The following is an 18,792-nucleotide window of genomic DNA, read 5'->3' on the forward strand; positions in this document are numbered from 1 at the left end:
AAATTGATGGATTTTTAGTTTCTTCTGGATCATAAATGGGGCTTCGGGTGGCTGAGCTCTGTTCAGTATGCTTCGAATATTTATAGTGGCCTGCACCCTGCCCCTGTGGGGAAGGGCATTCGATGACCCCTGTAATCTGGAGGAATACTACTCCGTGGCAGGGTTTTCCAAAGTAAGTTGTGCGGAAGCCTCCTTCTGGGTCGTCAATAGTTCGTTTTCCCCAGGTGACATGGTTTGAAGCCAACTTCATCTGCAACAGCGTGGGCTCTGTTCTGGCCACGGTCAGAAATTATGATCAGCATCAGTACATGCTCAATAAAGTCTTTTTGCATGGTAATATTGGTTCGGATAATGTAAACAGATTTCTCAGATTGTTTCTCCTCCCAGGTAAGGTCTTCGGCAAGAAAAACTTTTGGCTGGGTGCCACTAACCTGGTGGAGAGCACCTACTTCTGGACCTGGCTGAGCACTGGCCTGCCTATGACTTATGCGGAATGGGGAAAGGACGAACCCTCGTCAGATAAAACTAAAAAAGATGCCTGCCTCGTCCTGAAAGGCGACAAATTCTGGCACAGTGCGTCCTGTGAAGAGAAGCACTTCTTCATTTGCGAAAACGTCTGTCTTCTGAATGATACGTCGCTAGACCAAAGCGTCTTTATATAAATTAAATAAACATACTTTGCGCATAAATTTTTTATTTTTCTCTTGGAAATTTTTCCAGTTCAGAATTTTTAGATACTCTGTAAAAAAGGGCAAAAAGAATCCCATATAGTCCGGTGCTTCCAAACAACATATACTTGGCCAGAAAGGGCCCTTTTACTTAAGAAAGTCTATTGCCAAAACAAAAAAGATTAAATTCTATACATTACATATATTTTGGCATTTCGTGGTCATGCTACATTCTTGAAAAACCCAATTCCAACCAGCTTCAAAAGTTATACCGATCATCATGATGGAAAGTCCCTTCACCTTATTATATTCCTAAGCTAACAAAGACAGTCACCCATTTTTAGAATCTAAAAAATGGGTTTCAATCTAAAAGATAAACAATTGCACATTAGCTTGCTCATATAGAATAGTTTATTTTGGAAATATCGATGACCCATTGAGTCCTAACCAATTAATTGACGTCGTCGTCGAAGAGGCAACGCTTCTGGCAGATAAAGAAGCGCTGATCCCTGCACTCCGCATTGATCCACTTTCCGGTCATGCCGTCAATGGCCAAACAATTCCGATTGTCACTGGAGTATCCCGGGAGTCCGTTCTGGAAGTTAAGGTAGTTCAGGGCGCGCCCATTGCTGAACCACACCCAGCTGTTGGAGTTGGGTAGGTCGGTTCCGGAGGTCCAAAGTGGGTCGTAGAGCAGCTGCTGCTGATTTCGGCCAAAGGTGAAAAGGAAATTGCGGAGCGCGCGCTGGTCTTGCTCCGAGTTGATGCTGACCAGGGTGTACCCGTAGGCGGCGCAGGTGGCCTGGGCCTGGAACCAGTTCACCTTGGCGAAAGCACTCAAGGCAAACCGTCCATCGCGGAAGGCGAAAGGGGAAAAGTCGGCGGGAATTTCCGGCTCCTCGGAGGTTGCATTTCCAGACGGCGTGGTCGAGGACAAGTCCGAATCCGAGTCAGGGAGGGCCAGAACCCAGGCCAAGCTCAGGAGGAAGGAGACCAGGAACAGAGATTGCATCTTGCTGTGTGTACAGCTTATGGAGTTCCAGTGGCCTTATATATCGAAGCACTAATTGCCCGGGGCATTCATCAATGTCACCCAGATAAGCAGCAGAATCCGGGCATAACTAAGCACTTTCCTTAAATTGGCTCAGCTCGCTCTGTGGCGCTCGCCATAAATATCGCTCCCCAGTAAATCTCAATTTTAAGCGCAGCGCAAATCCGTTTGCCATTTTTATGGCAAAGTTTTCGTTCACTAATAATGTTATCCAACCCCGCCCAAACCGCTCCCCAAGTCCATTCCAGAATCCTTCGCCCTCGCCCAAAACTGTCGGACTGAGGCAAGTGCAGGAAATTTATCGAAAAAATGTAAAAAGCATATCTCATTTAACTCTGTTGTCAGCTAGGGGAATCGAGTGAGGGCGCCCAAGGGCAGCGGGGGAAGTTCTTTTCCCGACGTTATGACGGGTCAAGGATTGCCAATTGCCAAGCCAAACCCTCGTCCAACTTTTCCCACTCAATCGCACTCCGCACTTCCTTCGGTGGCGCGGCGAGTGTGCGTGCATGGCCAAGTGTTTACGAGTCCCGCTGGGATTGAACACCAACGAAATGGGCAAACACAGATCGCAGGATGCCGTTTGTATGCAAGTATCCTGGCGAGGGGAAAAATGACGCCGAATCAAAAATTTCTGCAGCATTGTGGAAAGTGTGAGCTGGTGGGGCGTATGCGTTATATGATTGCAGGGAAAATCGTCCCGTCCCATTTCGATTCCCATTTGCATTTGGCAATGCACAATGTGAACATTGTACAAAAGGTCCACCCTGATGGCAAGGTCATTCATTGTCACTGCAAGGTCCCGAAAAACGCAGAGCCCTTTATTTACGAAAAAAGCGTACATTCCCTTAGGAAAAGAGTTTGGAATGAGTTTTAAAACCATTTCAAAAGGCAATGTACATATATTGATTAATTTCTAATGCATTTTAGGCGAACAAAAAGTAGCTCAGGTTATTTCAGTTTGAACAATTAACAAGAAAGGAAAGCTAACTTCGGGCGGAGCCGAAGTTGATATACCCTTGCAGTTGAGTCGCAGTCCGCTAGGTGGCGCCACGCATCTTATATTATTAGATATATAGCGGATTGTATATAGTTGGCCGATCCTTATGAAACTTGGCAAATCGAATTATTTTGCCAAAAGAGGAATCCATTGAAACTCCCATCCTTCTAACTTGAAAAACAACGAAGTTATAGCATTTCCGATCAATCAGTTATATGACAGCTATAGGATATAGACGGCCGATCCTGATGACATTTAGCAGATCATATAAGTTGGCCCAAATTAGAATGCACAGAAAGTCCCATCCTTCTAACTTGAAAAACACCAAAGTTATGGCATTTCCGATCAATCAGTTATATGGCAGCTATAGGATATAGTCGACCGATCCCGGCCGCTCCGACTTATATACTGCCTGCAAAGGAAAGAAGGGTGTGTGCAAAGTTTCAACTCGATAGCTTTAAAACTGAGAGACTAGTTTGCGTAGAAACAGACAGACGGACACGCTCATATCGACTCAGGAGGTGATCCTGATCAAGAATATATATACTTTATAGGGTCGGAGAGGTCTCCTTCACTGCGTTGCACACTTTTGACCAAAATTATAATACCCTCTGCAAGGGTATAAAAATTCTATGTGTATATATGTACATATGTACCAATATATTGAATTCTATTAAAAATATATTTAAGAATATTGTTTTTAAAAACTCAGAAAACATTTCATCGTTCTCTAAATATATAGTACTTTATGAAAGTACTATAAAGGACATTAAATATTTTTATTTATTAGCTTTTCCTTGTAATAATTTTCAGAATTTGAAAAAACATTGTTCCAAAAATAAATTAAAAAAAAATTGATTTTCGCCCAACGTGGGGCTCGAACCCACGACCCTGAGATTAAGAGTCTCATGCTCTACCGACTGAGCTAGCCGGGCACTTGCAGGTAGAGCGTCAAATTACCGATTGCAGATTCTAGTCGGTCGCGATCATTAATTAAAATATCAAAGCACATCTTTAAGGGGTTCTTGGATATACAAACTTGGATATATAATACAAAGAAAAGAACCCATTTTATTATTAACAAATTTTTCATTATATAGATTTCAAATAGAGCTCCTATTTGAGCTAAATTAAGTAGTTACTTGTTACTGAAACTGGATGTGCGCCGTTAAATTGTAAAGCTTGTTGACAAGATGACTTGATCTATTAGCTTTGGTTATTTGTCTTTGGACGGTTGGAGGGAAAAAATGGCAATTAAATTGGTTTGCTGATGCTGCAAAGGAGCAAAGGGCGCTTCCGTGGCGCAGAGAGTCACGGAGGATAAATGCACCAAAGGTCCCTTGGGGAACAATGAATGCCATGGCTCCTGCATCCGTTCCTTCAACTTAATTTATGCTTTTAGGGGGACCGTGTTGGGGTCTGTATGCCCTTGGATTTCAGTTGTTGGACATTTTGTCACAACGTAAAACGCTGGTCGTGAAGTGCTTAGCTTTGTTTTACGGCGTGGAAATACATCTTGAGACCCTCAACGTGTCCTTTCCAGAAGTAATCTTTCACGCTAAGTTTTTCATCATTGTGGAGAAATAATTTACTTTAATTTGAGCAAACCACAAATAAATTTCACACATACTTTTCAAGAGGTATGTTAAATAAATTTCAAATAAATTTTTAAGTATAGTGAAACTTAATTCTAATTTATCGTAAAATTTAAATAATCTCTAAAATGTAAAGTTATTTCAATTAAAAAAAACGATGTCTAGAAAACCGTGACTGTTTTAAAACCATTATGACTACAATGTATATGTTTTAATATTCAATATTCACTTATTTATTTAATCATATTTTTATACCTGATTATAATTTTTGATGATTTTGATCGCCTTCATTATTTTTCAAACTTCACATCCTGGTGACCTTTGCATAGAGTCCTGTGGAAAATCTGTGCCACCAAACGCTTCATCAAGATTTTATCCTTGCAAAATGTCCTCATCAAGCTGAAGACTTGGAAGGGCGACAGGGTGGCCAGTGGCTTAATTAACAAATTCCTGATGCTCCAAAAGCAGAACATAGAGGGGTAAAAAGTTTCCAGCTAATTAGGAAGCCAACAACAAAGGGGAACTACGCAGTAATTTGCGAGATTATTAATTTTATGTCGATTTGCATGCAATTTCTGGCTGAAGGCGAGATTTGGTTTGGCCATGGCTTGGCTCATCCAGCTCAGATACGATCGTAATATGAAGGAAGCCATTTGCTTAACGACTGCCACTGCTTAATCAAAACTAATGGCCAAGACACTAACTGGCAGCTGTCAGGGACTGCAGGTGGATCGCCCCAGCTGAGTGGATTTTCCTGTTCGATTCCTGCTCCTGCTTGTCCTGGCTGCAATTCAATCGAAGGGAAAGCCACTCCTGCCAAGATGGGAAAAGTTACGCAATAGTCGAATAAAAGCGTCGCACGCGATTTTCCGATACACCGGAGTGCGGAGTAACTTGCAAATCCGCCACGAAGGTCATTCCAAAGTCATCCAGTTGCGTGCCACGCATTTGCCAGGGCCCCTGGTAATGGCCGTTGCAGTTGCACCCTTAGAACAAGTCAACTGTGAATTGGCTTAGATGCAGTTTATCATTAAATTTGATGTCAGTTTATTTCACGTTGCGCTGCACGTGAATTTTTGATATTTTGCGTACGTGGTGTGTACTTGCAGGATTGTACATATGTTCCTTTTGTCTTGCGGAGAAAACAAAAAATGGTGGTCGAAAAATTCCGGAAAATAAAGTATCCATATAGTATCCATGTGTGCAAAATCAAAAAGACTTCGTTCAAGAGCGATTTCATTAGGAAATGACACGTGAAAAGAACCCCTTCCAATTTTCCCAAGTTCTGTATGAGAAAATAAGTTGGTTTATAAATGCTATCTTTAGCTTATACCCGGTGCTACTAGTGTTAAATCAAATACATATTTTAAAAAAATGGTATTTATTATTTGAATGTTTTAGATGGTATAGATGGTAGATGGTAGAGGTATATTTATTCTCACAGTGTTTTATAAAATAAAAAAAAAAAATACTTTCAAAATTTTAAATGGCACAAGGTCTTTCCAAAGTTTCGTCAATTTATTGAATATTAAATATTGAATTTGTAAATATTAATATACATCTTTTGAAAAATTATCATTCTTTGTAATGTGAATGAGTCCTAAGAAAATAAAACGTTTCTGGCAAATTATACAAATTAAAAAGTTTGCCCACATGAATATAATTGGTTCATTATGGGCACGTAATTAGTCTAATCCGCCCTAACAGCCCATTACGCGGCAGTCCCTTCGCAGCCACACTTTCCCGGGATGTGCCACAAGTCTCTCAAGGCAAGTTGACAATTGCATTAAGCACATTAAGTGCTTCTGCGTAAATGCGAGTGTGTTTAGGAACAAATGTATTTGCAAGTGTGCACCCAGTTCAAGTGGCAACAACAGTCACGACAAGTCCTTGCAAAGGACTACCCAAACTCATTCGATTCACCCCCTGGAAGGCTAAACTTTTTATCCCGTCAGTTCTGTGTGCAGCAAGTTGCAAACTGACATCGAGTTGCCACTTGGCCATCGGGATAATTTTCTCCAAGGATGATTGTCTGCGGTGCGAAGGTTAATCCATTTTGTAAAATGGTGTCAGGTTATGTCAGTTGTGGTAGTATTGATTCAAAATAACTAAAACTTCATATGATTAATATAAAAGCAAAAAAGAATAGCTATTCTAAGACTATAAGTTTTGATGTTTTCCACAGTTACGGCTGTTTTCAAAATAATGGGAGTGCTTTCGCATATGCACTTGTCCCTTTTGTAGCAATGTTATGCGTTCATTTTTTCCAATTTCATTTCTTTTTCAAAATTTGTTTATGTTTACTATCTTCGTTTTCTGAAAATTACCCAAATTCGTAAGCAAACTCCAGGCCAAAGACAATGATGGTTATGATGATGGCGGTAATGTAATTTCGTCAAAAATACAGATGAGTGCATTAATTATTGTGTTTTAAGAACAGTGGAGGAGATTGAATATTAAAGAGAGTTTATTGGCTACATACAGTATCATACTACATTACATATCAATTCTTTCATTCCTTCCAAAGCTAGCTTTTCTTTTTTGTTCATTTATTATTTGAAAATGTATATGAGTAGAGTGTGTATATGAAAATGTAAGTAATAATTCTAAAACGAAGCAAAACTAATTTAGTAACCTTGAATTTTTTAGATATAAAAACTTAGTGGCCAAGTTCATCTTCATTCTTCCATACTCCAAATTTTGGAATTTGGAGTCCAAAAACATAAAAAGCTCACTGATAGTAGAGGTAGCTTAAAACGGTCTTATCATTCGCGGTTAGACACGGTCCTGTGGCGCAATGGATAACGCGTCTGACTACGGATCAGAAGATTCCAGGTTCGACTCCTGGCAGGATCGATATTTTTTTTATTCAAAACTTTACATTTTTTTTTATACATAATGTGTTTAAGGTTAAGGAAATTTGGTCTGTTCTTTAAAACAAAATATATTTTTGTATGTATTCCAAAAAGTTGTTTCGCCCAACGTGGGGCTCGAACCCACGACCCTGAGATTAAGAGTCTCATGCTCTACCGACTGAGCTAGCCGGGCACTTACGCAACTTATGTCAAAACGCCAATACAGAGTACCACCACTATAAAATACAACAACTATGAGCTTTCTTAAAGAAGCCTAGAATTTTTAGGTTCTAAAGCTTTTATCATGAAAGCTCAAGCATTTCACAAACTTGTAGTCAGCGGGAAAACATGTGGTCCTGTGGCGCAATGGATAACGCGTCTGACTACGGATCAGAAGATTCCAGGTTCGACTCCTGGCAGGATCGATATTTTTTTGTAATTTATATTTTTATAATTAATAAATTATGAACTGTATTACCGTATTTACCCATTCGTACTCATTCCCACATAAAAATAGACATGTGCTAAGACTGTTTTTTATTTTTACAAAAGTGAATAAAATAGGTCTAGACAAGTTCTATAATTGGTGCAATTATAAATTTTGCATGACTTTTTGTTTTTAGAATATAAAAAAAAAAAATAGGGCGACACAGAGAGAAATTACTTTTTTAAAAACCATTTCAAACGCTGATTTTGACCAAACCTGATGGAAAGTTTGTCTGCGATCAATTTCAAAACTTTATTAATTGTAATATTTATTAATTTATAATATTTATTAATTGATCTTAGTAATTCTTTTTATTTCACTTAAAAATGTTTGGTATTTTTTTTCAATTCAATTTTATTATTAGTCGCATGTGACACTTTCCTCCATCATACTTTTATGTTGTTTTTGAACATTATAAATATTTAAAAGTAAACTGGATATTGTAAATTAATTAATACTTAATTTAGAGCTAAACAAAATAAATGTAGAAAATATACTTTTTCAGCTAAACCAAAAAGTTTTGTTTGGCTCAATGTCGCACGCGACAATGAAAGAAACAGATAGTCGGATAAGAAATTAGCAATAATTAGAAATGCATGGTTTTTTTTTTTACTTATTTTGTTTAATCTTTGGTTACCAGACGATATTGAAAATAGTGAATATTAATGCTTTAAACTCTCTTTACAAAAACTATTTAACACAAGTCATGCCACTAAAATATGGAAAACTGAACTTTCGCAGTTTTGAGACTGCATTGAAATATTTCAAAATATGTTAGTAAATGTATAACATTAATAAATTAGTTAAATTTAAATTATTTAAAATTTTTTTCCTATAAAAATATGTGAAAAAACATAATTTTATTGAATTTGAATTTTTTTTCGCGGTTGACCTTTTTGGAGAATTACCCATATGCACATATTTATAAAATATTATTTCAGCATAAAAAAATATAAATGTTTGGAAAAATAAAAAAATTCGATCCTGCCAGGAGTCGAACCTGGAATCTTCTGATCCGTAGTCAGACGCGTTATCCATTGCGCCACAGGACCACCTGTTTATTGGTCTTCTAATGCTGAGTTTTACCAATCTGATTGTATTCTTAAAGAACATATAAGAATTCAAATTGATAAAATTAAAATAATATATTATTTATATTTTAAAATTGAAAAATTGAACAAAAAAAATAAAAAGAAAAAGTTATTCGATCCTGCCAGGAGTCGAACCTGGAATCTTCTGATCCGTAGTCAGACGCGTTATCCATTGCGCCACAGGACCGGATGACGATCATCTGCTAAATGGGCAGTTTTCCCTGTTTTTATTAAATACATATATACACACACAAAATAACTTTTAATTTAATTCACTTTGCTTAAGAAGTATCAAAGCTAATACAATTTATTTACTAAGTATAATTTATTTAATATATGTTGTAGTTCATAATAGTTCCGATTATATAAATAATCAAAATCAAAAGGAACAAAATAAAATCTTTCCATAAAAATAAATATACATTTTATTATAATATATATTTATATTTTATTTTAATTGTATTTCTTAATCCGTAGTTGATGAATCATAAAATTAAAATAAACAAATATATTTTTATAAAAAATATTTTCGATCCTGCCAGGAGTCGAACCTGGAATCTTCTGATCCGTAGTCAGACGCGTTATCCATTGCGCCACAGGACCGGGTGCCTAATTTCTGCCTAAAGCTCGCCAAATGACGGTTCGAGTTTTTCGGATGAGCGTTCTTTGTTATCACTTCAATTAAAATATGTGGTGTAAAAACAGATGTTCAAACAAAGTTTTTAACCACAGAAAATAAAACCACTATCCCCCTAGCTATTGCAAACAGAATTCATTTTATGCTTGAAACTTTACCTCCTCCCCCGACAACTGTGAGGGCAACGCAACGCCAACAGCGACGCCAGCAGAAGCCGTCGGTGGCAACGTCGACTCCGACGACAGTCCGTCTTGGGCTTTCAGAGTGTTCGGTTCGGGAACTACGTGCGCGGCAAACGCAAATCAAATCGCAGTGGCAAGGTGGAAATATCAATTAAAAAACCAATCTGTGCAAAAAATTGTTTTCGTCACCGCCAAAAGCTGCGGGCTGGGATGTTCCAGCCACTTTCGAAGAGCAATCTGACCTGCGGTCTGAATATCATAAAAGTGTTCGCGAAAATTCCAGTCAAATGTTTTGTGCGTCTGAGAGCGTGTTGCAGAGTGCAAGTAAAATAGAAATCATAAGGTGGTAAATGTAAACAGTGTTTGTGCTTGTTTCAGCATCGGTGAGTTTCAACTGAAAAAGCCGTAAGACAACGAAAAACGTCCCCGTCTCCCCCACGCTCTTCTCTCCTATTCCGTTTGCCTATTCTGTTTTCAACATTCTTTTTTGTTTTCATCGTCTGCTTCGGATGGAGCCCCGAAACATCGGTCAAAGCGTAGAAGCGAAAACACGAAGATTGGGGCAGACGCCTTATTTTTATTGTTGTTGTTATAGTGGTCGTACTTGTCGGTGTAGTTCTTGTTTTTGCTGTTTGTTTAGCTGCTGTTTCTCCCTCGATTTACATACGCCCATGTGTGTGTTGGTGCACTCTTGCGATTCTCTCGCGCTTCTCTATGTGTGTTTGTAGGCCTCCACAGAATCGCTATTGCGAGTGTAAATATGTACGTATGTATGTATATACGTAAATGCAGCTCTTTTCTATATCCGCCGGCGTTGTGGCGAAGAATCTGAACCCACCGGAACTCTCAGGCGGGTAAGAAAATGAAGAAAGGGGGACTTTCTACTGTGGGAGATTCACATGCCGCATTCATGATCATGCCTAAAGTAGTTATGTATCTTAAGTGAGCCTACATTTTCAATTATACTTGCAAAGATTAGTTGGAGGATAAATTGGTTCCTCCAATGTTGTTTAAGAAGTGTGTAATACAATCGAAACATGTTGTAATTGTTTAGTTTCAAGATTCATTTTCCCATTTAAGCAAACATAATTATTCAAATAATTAATAATTAAATGTTTAAACCCTCAACAAACTCAATAAGAATATGAATAGATTGCTCTTTAATTAGGCTGTGAAGATGCAACAGAGGAAGCAGCAAGGAGTCTAAGTTTAAAATTTGAAAAGGACAAACAATTGCAAATGTCAATTACTTATGTGATTAACATTTTCTATTAATTTAGAAAATACTGGCTCCATCCACCCGTGCATTCAAGACGGCTCGAAAAGGCCAACAGTATCGAAAAAATTCTCACAGCAACTTCCCTTTTGGCCTCTAGGAGGGCTCTTCGTTGAAAGCGAAAATAGCGAATTTAGAGGGGTGTTGCGGCTGAGTTCTTGGGGTACGCTCTGTCCCGTCTGAAATGTATCGCGCAGATACATTGGTACATATCTAAAAACAGCCACATAGAATGCAGTAGAACCAGCCACAAGCAACTAAATATAAAGCACCACTCACACAACTGCACGTCGTATAAATATCCCGCCAGTCTTTGGGCCGCTTGCAATTTCATTTTCATTGCAACTCCATGCCCCTGACATCGGGCAGAATGTCTGTCTGTCCCCCTGTCCCCCACTGAGCTGCGTTGCAATTCTGCAACATTTTGATTCCATCTCTTACAGCTCTTTGCGCCGCTTGCCTGTTTCCACGCTCGTTCTTGGGACTGCCTATTGAAGTTGGCGTCCCCTCCCCAACCCCCCACCCCCTCACGTTATTTTGCGCCATGTCTGTGTTAGTAAGTGGGGGAGCTGCTGGCTGCCCTAACCTACACCACTTAAAACGTATTGCGTCGGCTCGTTCCTTTGCGTCGTTTAGTCCCCGTAGCTCTTCATTTGTTTCAGCGCGGCCTATGTACAACACATTCTCTCTTTTGCGTCCCCGTCTTTCTTGTTTTATTTCTTTATTAGTGTCTCTCCTACGACTGGGCCTGTTTGGCGAGGAGGACTTTCATTGATGCATTTCCATCAAGCAGCACCTCCATACTTGGTTTGAAACACATTTGTGGCAGCGATCTTTTTCACCGGACTCGAGTGATTGATGAAAAAGTATATCTGATATGTATGCCAAGTACGTAGGCCTACTGCCCGATCGGGTTAATATATATTGTCGGAAGCGGTCTTCGAGGCCCATTAGCTCAGTTGGTTAGAGCGTCGTGCTAATAACGCGAAGGTCGCGGGTTCGATCCCCTCATGGGCCAAAACTACTTTTTTACGTTGTATTTTTGTTTTTAAAAATATAGTGTAGTGTATTTTTCAAACTCGGTGACAAAGATTATAAGGACACGAGAGGCCCATTAGCTCAGTTGGTTAGAGCGTCGTGCTAATAACGCGAAGGTCGCGGGTTCGATCCCCTCATGGGCCATTAATCTCTTTTTTTCGACTAAGATCGCAAGAAGTACTATGTAAAATTGAGAGGAATAAACTGCTCTACTGTGCTGCCCATTTTTTTTTTACTGTCCCAGATCGGTCCTAGAGCCTTTTCATTAAATTAAAGAAAAATTCTGGGTCTATAGTATTGAAACGCGTATTTAAATGAGTGAAAAACTTGTTTTTATTTCGTGAATTATATCTTTTCAATCTTTAAATAATATAGAACTGAAAAAAATGTTGACGACTTGAGAATATGGAATTATGCAGTCTCCGATACCAGATGCATGTATATTTGTATATTATAAATTGTGTGCTGAAAACATTAAAAAAAAGAATAAACTAAAAAATATTACATTTCGCCCAACGTGGGGCTCGAACCCACGACCCTGAGATTAAGAGTCTCATGCTCTACCGACTGAGCTAGCCGGGCGTTGTGCTGGTTGCTGTTCAAACTACTACATGGATTTCATTCATAGGGATTGTGGAAACATTTTCAATAATTTATTTTCAAGTACGCGCCAGGCTTTCCAAAGATGGATACTTCCTTGTCACAGAGCAATTTGTGGTTGTAGATATGTAAATTGTATGTAATGGTGTCTGGCGCTCTTCCTGTAGTACCAATGTGAGAATATTTATTGTTTTGTGTAGCTTTAGCCCATTTTATTGTGTAAGGGAAGTGATGTATAAAATTATTCGCCTACCTCAAGGTAGGGATGTAAAGCAAAAAACGCAATGGTTAGAGGACTGTTTCCATACATTGGATCCTGGTAACCCTTCGTTTCATAAATAATTGAAACGAAAAAATGTGCGAAAGAAAACAAAACAAAATATGTAACATTAGCGATGCAAATGGAGGCCAGACAAAGGCTCGGGTAATTAGTATGGCAGACAGTACCCTATAATCCAGACTGCCTGGCGTTTTAACTTGAAATTTTGAGAGGAGACAGCCTTAAGCTTAGAAAGCTTTATTAATTATGAAATTTTTATTCAAATTTGAACAAAAGAATGAAAAATTAATCAGTTTATAAAATTAAATTAAAGTTTTTTTTGTTAGTCTATTTTTAAGTAACAATTACTTAAAAATACATTGCTGAATAACTAAATAAAAAGGACGTATATAAGTTAATGGTTAGAATTTGTTGTATCCTGTGAACTAAAGATATTAGACAGTTTTGATTTAGAATTTTATTTAAATTCCCAATATCCTTTTTGGTCCTTACAGAATATTCTGGGGTCGGATGCGTCCAAAATTGTTTCGTTTTGGTGGAGCGCTATTTTAAACGACCAATTATGAATTTGAAACAAAGTTTCCATATTCTGTATAGTAAATGCTACGTATTTCAACGTTTTAAACAAAACAAACCAGCAAATTGACCAAAGAGTAGTGTGTAATTGAATCAGGATTAAGAAGAAGCTTCCACACTCACCCAATTTCTACCAAATTGCGAACTTATGGAAAATGTTTCAAAGGTATTGGAGCTGAAATCCTGTGAAGAGCTTTCCAAATTTCGTAAACTGTGAAACCGTTTAATGCGTTTAACGTTAATATTAATTATTAAAAATTCAGATTAATCAATCGAGTAAAAATTTTTAGAAAATTTATTTGGGCTGTGACATTTGAGGAAAATAATATATTTTCATATATGATTTGAAAAAATTAAATATTTGCATAGTGTTTTTTGCATTTCTTTTTTGCAAAAAACAATTTCATTGATGTGATTTCCATAAAAAGCATTATTGCATAAAAAAATTTCACTAGAGCAGATGGCTCTTTGAAGTATGTACACTGCTGACCAAAATAACAACTACACAGATTTAGTGTTTATCTGTTTCGAAATAACTCTTTTTTTATGCAATGCACACCCGCCAATTTTTTTATATTATTAAGTTACAATAGTGCACAATTTCTAAAACAAAAATGAAGGATGGGAACCTCGAGTATTCAATACTAAGCTTAATTTTGGGCGATTTTGTTCTGGCCAAAATAATAAGTACACCCGTGTATTTGATAAATTTTAAAGGATTAAAGCTAGAATTGGGTTAAGATACGATGGTTTTTTAATTTTTCCTTCATATTTAAGTATATCCCAGGGAAAAAGATTCTAAAGTTGGGCAAAAAGAAGCATATATATATGATATATATTATATATTGTATATGTGGAGATGTATCAACCAACTAACCATTTTATGATCAATTGAATACAAAAAAGTATCCGCCCCCGGGTGGACTCGAACCACCAACCTTTCGGTTAACAGCCGAACGCGCTAACCAATTGCGCCACGGAGGCTCCTGTTTGACCTTGCAAAATGATTTTCAACTCAATCATTTCAATCAATCTCAATCAAGTCCTTTAATTATTGGCAATGGGAAAACACATACTATGTGTTTACTTAGATGTATTCATAAAACTAAAAAATAGTTCTATTTATTGATATATTTGATGAAACAAATAAATAACGATACAAATAAAATTTTCTTATAAGAGGTGGTTAAAAATTTTTTTTATTGCCCATAAAACTAATTCATTAATAAATGAATAAAAAAGATCTAAAAAATTTAATCCCGCCCCCGGGTGGACTCGAACCACCAACCTTTCGGTTAACAGCCGAACGCGCTAACCGATTGCGCCACGGAGGCTTCTTTAACCGGGTATTTTTTCACTCGATCCTACGAAATCTCTATCTTTATAAGGACCTATTTCTTTTAACTTTGTTGTATATCAAATATTTGCTGCGGATAACCATCAACTGTCAAAAATTGCGAAAAATTCTTTATGATTGTTTGAAAATGGTTTTTTTTTTTTAATTTTTTGGTGTTCATCCGCAGCCTCCGTGGCGCAATCGGTTAGCGCGTTCGGCTGTTAACCGAAAGGTTGGTGGTTCGAGTCCACCCGGGGGCGGGACAGTTTTTTTGCATGGTATGAAATTGTATTTAATTTTGGCTAAAAATCAATTTTTGGACGCTTTTTGGCTTAAAAACCAAACAAAACAAAAGATAAATAAATTTAAAAATTCAAATTAACGCAAACATATGATTTCATTGCTGGTTTCCTGTTAAATTATGTCTACTTTGATGTTTACTTTTGCTAATTAAAACAGACTAAAAATCACACTCTTGATTACGTTTTTCTTTAATCTCCTGGATAAATTTTTTTGTCTTTACTGCCCACCAATAACCATATTCGCAATAAAATAAATAGCAAAGATTGAACCCCTTCAGAAAATGTTTGAAAATGTAAAAGGTTAATAAATATAGATAAACGATTTGTACTATTGCCATCCTACTGCCTTCTTAGCAAAGTTTCCTTGCCACCTTTTGCCCGCCATCCACTCAATTGTACAACGCCCAAAACAAAACGAAAGGTCCTAACAAAAATATAACTAAAATGTAAGGCGTCGTCGCCGGCTAAGAAGCGAGAGTGAATGGGGATGGGTGCCATTGCTGCCTAAAATAAACGCAATGTGCAACGATAAATAGGCCGCTCTGCTCTCACGGCATTTTGATTTTTCTTTTTTTTAGTTTTTATTTCTATTTGGCAATGCACTCTCCGACACTGAAACGCGCAGGAGAGTCACGGAGACTTCCTGCAGCCACAACCAAGTGCAAGAGCAAGAGCAAGAGCAAAAATTGGCATCGGCTTTCTCGCCAATTTACGTCATCGCTGGCGCTGGGTACTCGGAGACTTGAAACTTTGTACTGGCACATCTGCATCTCACTGCCGGAGCACTGTCCACAAGAGCTACTCCATTTACCTATTTCAATTAGATAAGAAAATTGTAGATTTTTTAACATCTAAATTTTGGAAAAGCCTCCAGCTCCGCTTAAATAAAAAAAATCATGATCTTGTAGTATAGACTCCATATAGCCTGACTGATCACTGTCCCAAAGACTTCCTTCGATCCGCTGATGGTTGTTCATTGGGCGCTTTTTCACCTCCACAACGAGACGTCCTTTACTTGCCAGGTGATGGACTTGTGTGGGGGGCCGTGCGGCGGGCAGCCAAGGAGTGTATGTATGTCTGGGAGAGCGAGCGGGCCCCTCGTTGCAACAGTAGTTTTCGCCATGGCTCAGTGCTCATAGCGAATTCGTTTTCTCTGCTCTATTTGCCTCCCATTCCCACGTAGTCCGAACTATAAACCTGTAAAGTTGCATGCGCCGCTCTCCCACCTGTATTTGCATACGGCCGTTAGTGTATACATATGTGTGTGTGTGTTCGCCGCGAGTGTAAAATTATTCATTTTTTCTAAGGTTCAGTCTCAGAGTTGAAGGTCAGTTGATGCTTTATGTCATTCAACCTGCTGCCGTCCGCTTGTTCGTAGCTGTTGCCCTAGCATTTTCGTCATTGCTGCGCCAGCATTTTGTGTTGTTGCTGTTCACATGCATGCAGCTCGCGTGTCACTCATGTGGGGCGTGAGTTGCGCCCCCTATTGCGGACTGTCGTCTTTTTATGCAGCTGGCAGGGGGCAAGACGAACGATGGCGGTGCATTCTCCCTTGCCCTGAGCCCCATGGCCGTGTGCATTTATTGGATTTCCTGGGTAATAGGTTCAATATACGATTATAGCAAATTAGCTTAGAGAAGCGACAGTACTCGTTTACGTTTCCGAAGTTCACCCAGTCGACACGATGTGGGTTCAAAACAAGCCCTCTAAATTTAAGAAACATTGTCCCTATTCTTCTATTCATCATCATAATACTACATATTTAAATAAATTTTGAAAATAAAGAAAAAGAGCAGCATATGTATGTATGTATATACATATGTATGTATGTATGAAGAGTGAAGATTCCCTTGAAAACAAAACATTAAAATCAAAAGTCTCAGCGAAATCAGCACAAAAAGTGTGTTACAAAGTCACAAGCGCAAAAACAGCAACGGCAAGTAGATTCAACGCCACGGTGAAGAAGAAACGAAAAGCAACAACTCCAAGTCCACAAATAAGCCCAGCACGAAAACCAGTTTTCATAGTCTCAAAAGTTCCGCACACTGGCCAAGAGTCAAACTCGAAATTCCAGAACAGTAAAATGAAAAATAAAATAAACGGACGACTTCTGCATTTTATGAAAAATAAATACTAAATTTAACAACTTCCTGGGCTCTCATTTATTCAATCTTTTCTTTTGCATATGTGTATCTTTTAAAACACTATTTAACAATAAACTAGAAATCAAAATAGAAACAATTTTATAAAATTTCTGGGTATGACAATGTAAAATAAAATAAAGTTTAAAAAGTTTTATTAACAATATTATTGAGCCTTTTTCACAATTTAAGCTAATACCACGGTGCTGTACAAATATATATATTGGATGCCATTGAATACCAATGATGTTTTTCGGGCCCACTGTGCTTCAAAGTTGTTGTTCTTGTGTTGGAGCTGTCGCGAAAGTCGAGCAAAAAGCAAAAAATCAAATCAAACAAGAAAGGAAAGCTAACTTCGGTGGGAGTCGATGTTGATATACCCTTGCCGTTAAGTGACAGTGACAGTCCTTGTGACTGATGTACAGGTGGACAGGAGAATCACTAAACAAGAATATATAAGATATGTACCTTATAGAATAGAAGATTTCTTTTTCACCGCAAAAGGGTACAATTTTGAACAAAATTATAATACTCTTTGCAAGGGTATCACAACAGAAACGAAAAGCCAGAAAGCAGCATGTCAAGCCGAGCCGACGCAGGGCGCCTGCGCCACTCTCAAGAGAGCCCGAGAGCCACGACAAAAGTGGAAGCGAACAGTGGGCGACACTCCTAGTCTCCATGAGAATAAGAAATGAAGTATAAATTTTGGGGGACACTTCCTAGTCTCCATGAGAATAGGAAATGAAATAATGAAAAATGAAATTCCTGAACGTGTTTTTTTAAACAGATTTTTTAAACAATTTTTTTAAAAATTGCCGGTGTTTTTCAATAGTTTAAGGTTGTAGCTTTTGAAAAATAATCTTTTATTGAGTATATCTTCGATTTTTTTTAAACAATTAGGACAACATTTTTACACAAGAAACTGAAATTTTGGCATTTTATTGGTGTTTTTCGGATTTTGACGCCAGGTTTTCGGTACAACTTACAAAAATTCTGCCATCCATGCCACATATGTATGTATCAATGTTGCCTCATTAATTCTGAATAAAACGAGACAATTACATCAAAAAACAAGAAAGGAAAGCTAACTTCGGTCTGACCCGAAGTTTATATACTCTTGCAGTTGAGTCGCAGTCCACTAGGTGGCGACACGTATCGTATATTATTAGATATATAACGGATCGTATATAGTCGCCCGATCCTTATGAAATTTAGCTTATCGAATTATTTTGCCCAAAGAGGAATCCATTGAAACTCCAATCCTTCTAAATTGAAAAACAACGAAGTTATGGCATTTCCGATCAATCAGTTATATGACAGCTATAGGAGTTTCAATTCGATAGCTTTAAAACTGAGAGACTAGTTTGCGTAGAAACCGACCGACAGACGGACAGGATATCTACTCAGGAGGTGATTCGATCAAGAATATATATACTTTATAGGGTCGGAGATGTCTCCTACACTGCGTTGCACACTTTTGACCAAAATTATAATACCCTCTGCAAGGGTATAATAACAAAAATTGTTGAAGTTATAACGCTTTTCCCAAAGAAAGTCAATTCAACTTTGCGAGCACTCCGGAGCAAGAGTGTGCAGAAGAAAGGAATATGCTCTTATTCTTATAGTGCTCGCCCACTGTGCAGCGTTCGCTCTCTCTCTTCGTCAGTTCGCTGCCAACGT

The 18,792-nt window shown here is 38.1% G+C and overlaps 2 protein-coding genes and 13 non-coding genes across 15 annotated transcripts; 6 read left to right on the forward strand and 9 right to left on the reverse strand.

Moving 5' to 3' along the window:
- The first annotated feature begins 44 nt into the window (after nt 1–44).
- Nucleotides 45–689, forward strand: LOC6496652 (macrophage mannose receptor 1). Its single transcript, XM_001961300.4, has 3 exons — nt 45–172; nt 225–333; nt 388–689. The coding sequence occupies exons 1-3, from the start codon at nt 68–70 to the stop codon at nt 660–662; spliced, it is 489 nt and encodes a 162-aa protein (XP_001961336.1). The 5' UTR covers nt 45–67; the 3' UTR covers nt 663–689.
- A 367-nt stretch (nt 690–1,056) lies between these two features.
- Nucleotides 1,057–1,707, reverse strand: LOC6493913 (C-type lectin BfL-2). Its single transcript, XM_001961301.3, has one exon. It carries the CDS (start codon nt 1,678–1,680, stop codon nt 1,120–1,122), a length of 561 nt encoding a protein of 186 aa, XP_001961337.1. The 5' UTR covers nt 1,681–1,707; the 3' UTR covers nt 1,057–1,119.
- A 1,871-nt stretch (nt 1,708–3,578) lies between these two features.
- Nucleotides 3,579–3,651, reverse strand: Trnak-cuu. The gene has a single exon. It is a non-coding gene; the product is annotated as a tRNA-Lys (tRNA).
- A 3,443-nt stretch (nt 3,652–7,094) lies between these two features.
- On the forward strand, nt 7,095–7,167 carry Trnar-acg. Its single transcript has one exon. It is a non-coding gene; the product is annotated as a tRNA-Arg (tRNA).
- A 119-nt stretch (nt 7,168–7,286) lies between these two features.
- On the reverse strand, nt 7,287–7,359 carry Trnak-cuu. The gene has a single exon. It is a non-coding gene; the product is annotated as a tRNA-Lys (tRNA).
- Nucleotides 7,360–7,518: 159 nt separating this feature from the next.
- On the forward strand, nt 7,519–7,591 carry Trnar-acg. The gene has a single exon. It is a non-coding gene; the product is annotated as a tRNA-Arg (tRNA).
- Nucleotides 7,592–8,632: 1,041 nt separating this feature from the next.
- Trnar-acg lies at nt 8,633–8,705 on the reverse strand. The gene has a single exon. It is a non-coding gene; the product is annotated as a tRNA-Arg (tRNA).
- Nucleotides 8,706–8,858: 153 nt separating this feature from the next.
- On the reverse strand, nt 8,859–8,931 carry Trnar-acg. Its single transcript has one exon. It is a non-coding gene; the product is annotated as a tRNA-Arg (tRNA).
- A 343-nt stretch (nt 8,932–9,274) lies between these two features.
- Trnar-acg lies at nt 9,275–9,347 on the reverse strand. The gene has a single exon. It is a non-coding gene; the product is annotated as a tRNA-Arg (tRNA).
- A 2,436-nt stretch (nt 9,348–11,783) lies between these two features.
- On the forward strand, nt 11,784–11,857 carry Trnai-aau. The gene has a single exon. It is a non-coding gene; the product is annotated as a tRNA-Ile (tRNA).
- Nucleotides 11,858–11,947: 90 nt separating this feature from the next.
- On the forward strand, nt 11,948–12,021 carry Trnai-aau. Its single transcript has one exon. It is a non-coding gene; the product is annotated as a tRNA-Ile (tRNA).
- A 365-nt stretch (nt 12,022–12,386) lies between these two features.
- On the reverse strand, nt 12,387–12,459 carry Trnak-cuu. Its single transcript has one exon. It is a non-coding gene; the product is annotated as a tRNA-Lys (tRNA).
- Nucleotides 12,460–14,243: 1,784 nt separating this feature from the next.
- On the reverse strand, nt 14,244–14,317 carry Trnan-guu. Its single transcript has one exon. It is a non-coding gene; the product is annotated as a tRNA-Asn (tRNA).
- Nucleotides 14,318–14,593: 276 nt separating this feature from the next.
- Trnan-guu lies at nt 14,594–14,667 on the reverse strand. The gene has a single exon. It is a non-coding gene; the product is annotated as a tRNA-Asn (tRNA).
- A 188-nt stretch (nt 14,668–14,855) lies between these two features.
- Nucleotides 14,856–14,929, forward strand: Trnan-guu. The gene has a single exon. It is a non-coding gene; the product is annotated as a tRNA-Asn (tRNA).
- Nucleotides 14,930–18,792: the final 3,863 nt, after the last annotated feature.

Source organism: Drosophila ananassae, chromosome 3L (genome assembly GCF_017639315.1).
Source record: "Drosophila ananassae strain 14024-0371.13 chromosome 3L, ASM1763931v2, whole genome shotgun sequence".
Taxonomy (NCBI): Eukaryota; Metazoa; Arthropoda; class Insecta; order Diptera; family Drosophilidae; genus Drosophila; species Drosophila ananassae.

Bases quoted from the DNA above. Each gene is read 5' to 3' on its own strand.
- LOC6496652 (XM_001961300.4), top strand. From the start codon at position 68: ATGCTTCGAATATTTATAGTGGCCTGCACCCTGCCCCTGTGGGGAAGG. The intron at 173-224 runs GTAAGTTGTGCG...CGTTTTCCCCAG, and splicing joins CCGTGGCAGGGTTTTCCAAA to GTGACATGGTTTGAAGCCAA. The intron at 334-387 runs GTAATATTGGTT...TTCTCCTCCCAG, and splicing joins CAATAAAGTCTTTTTGCATG to GTAAGGTCTTCGGCAAGAAA.
- LOC6493913 (XM_001961301.3), bottom strand. From the start codon at position 1,680: ATGCAATCTCTGTTCCTGGTCTCCTTCCTCCTGAGCTTGGCCTGGGTT.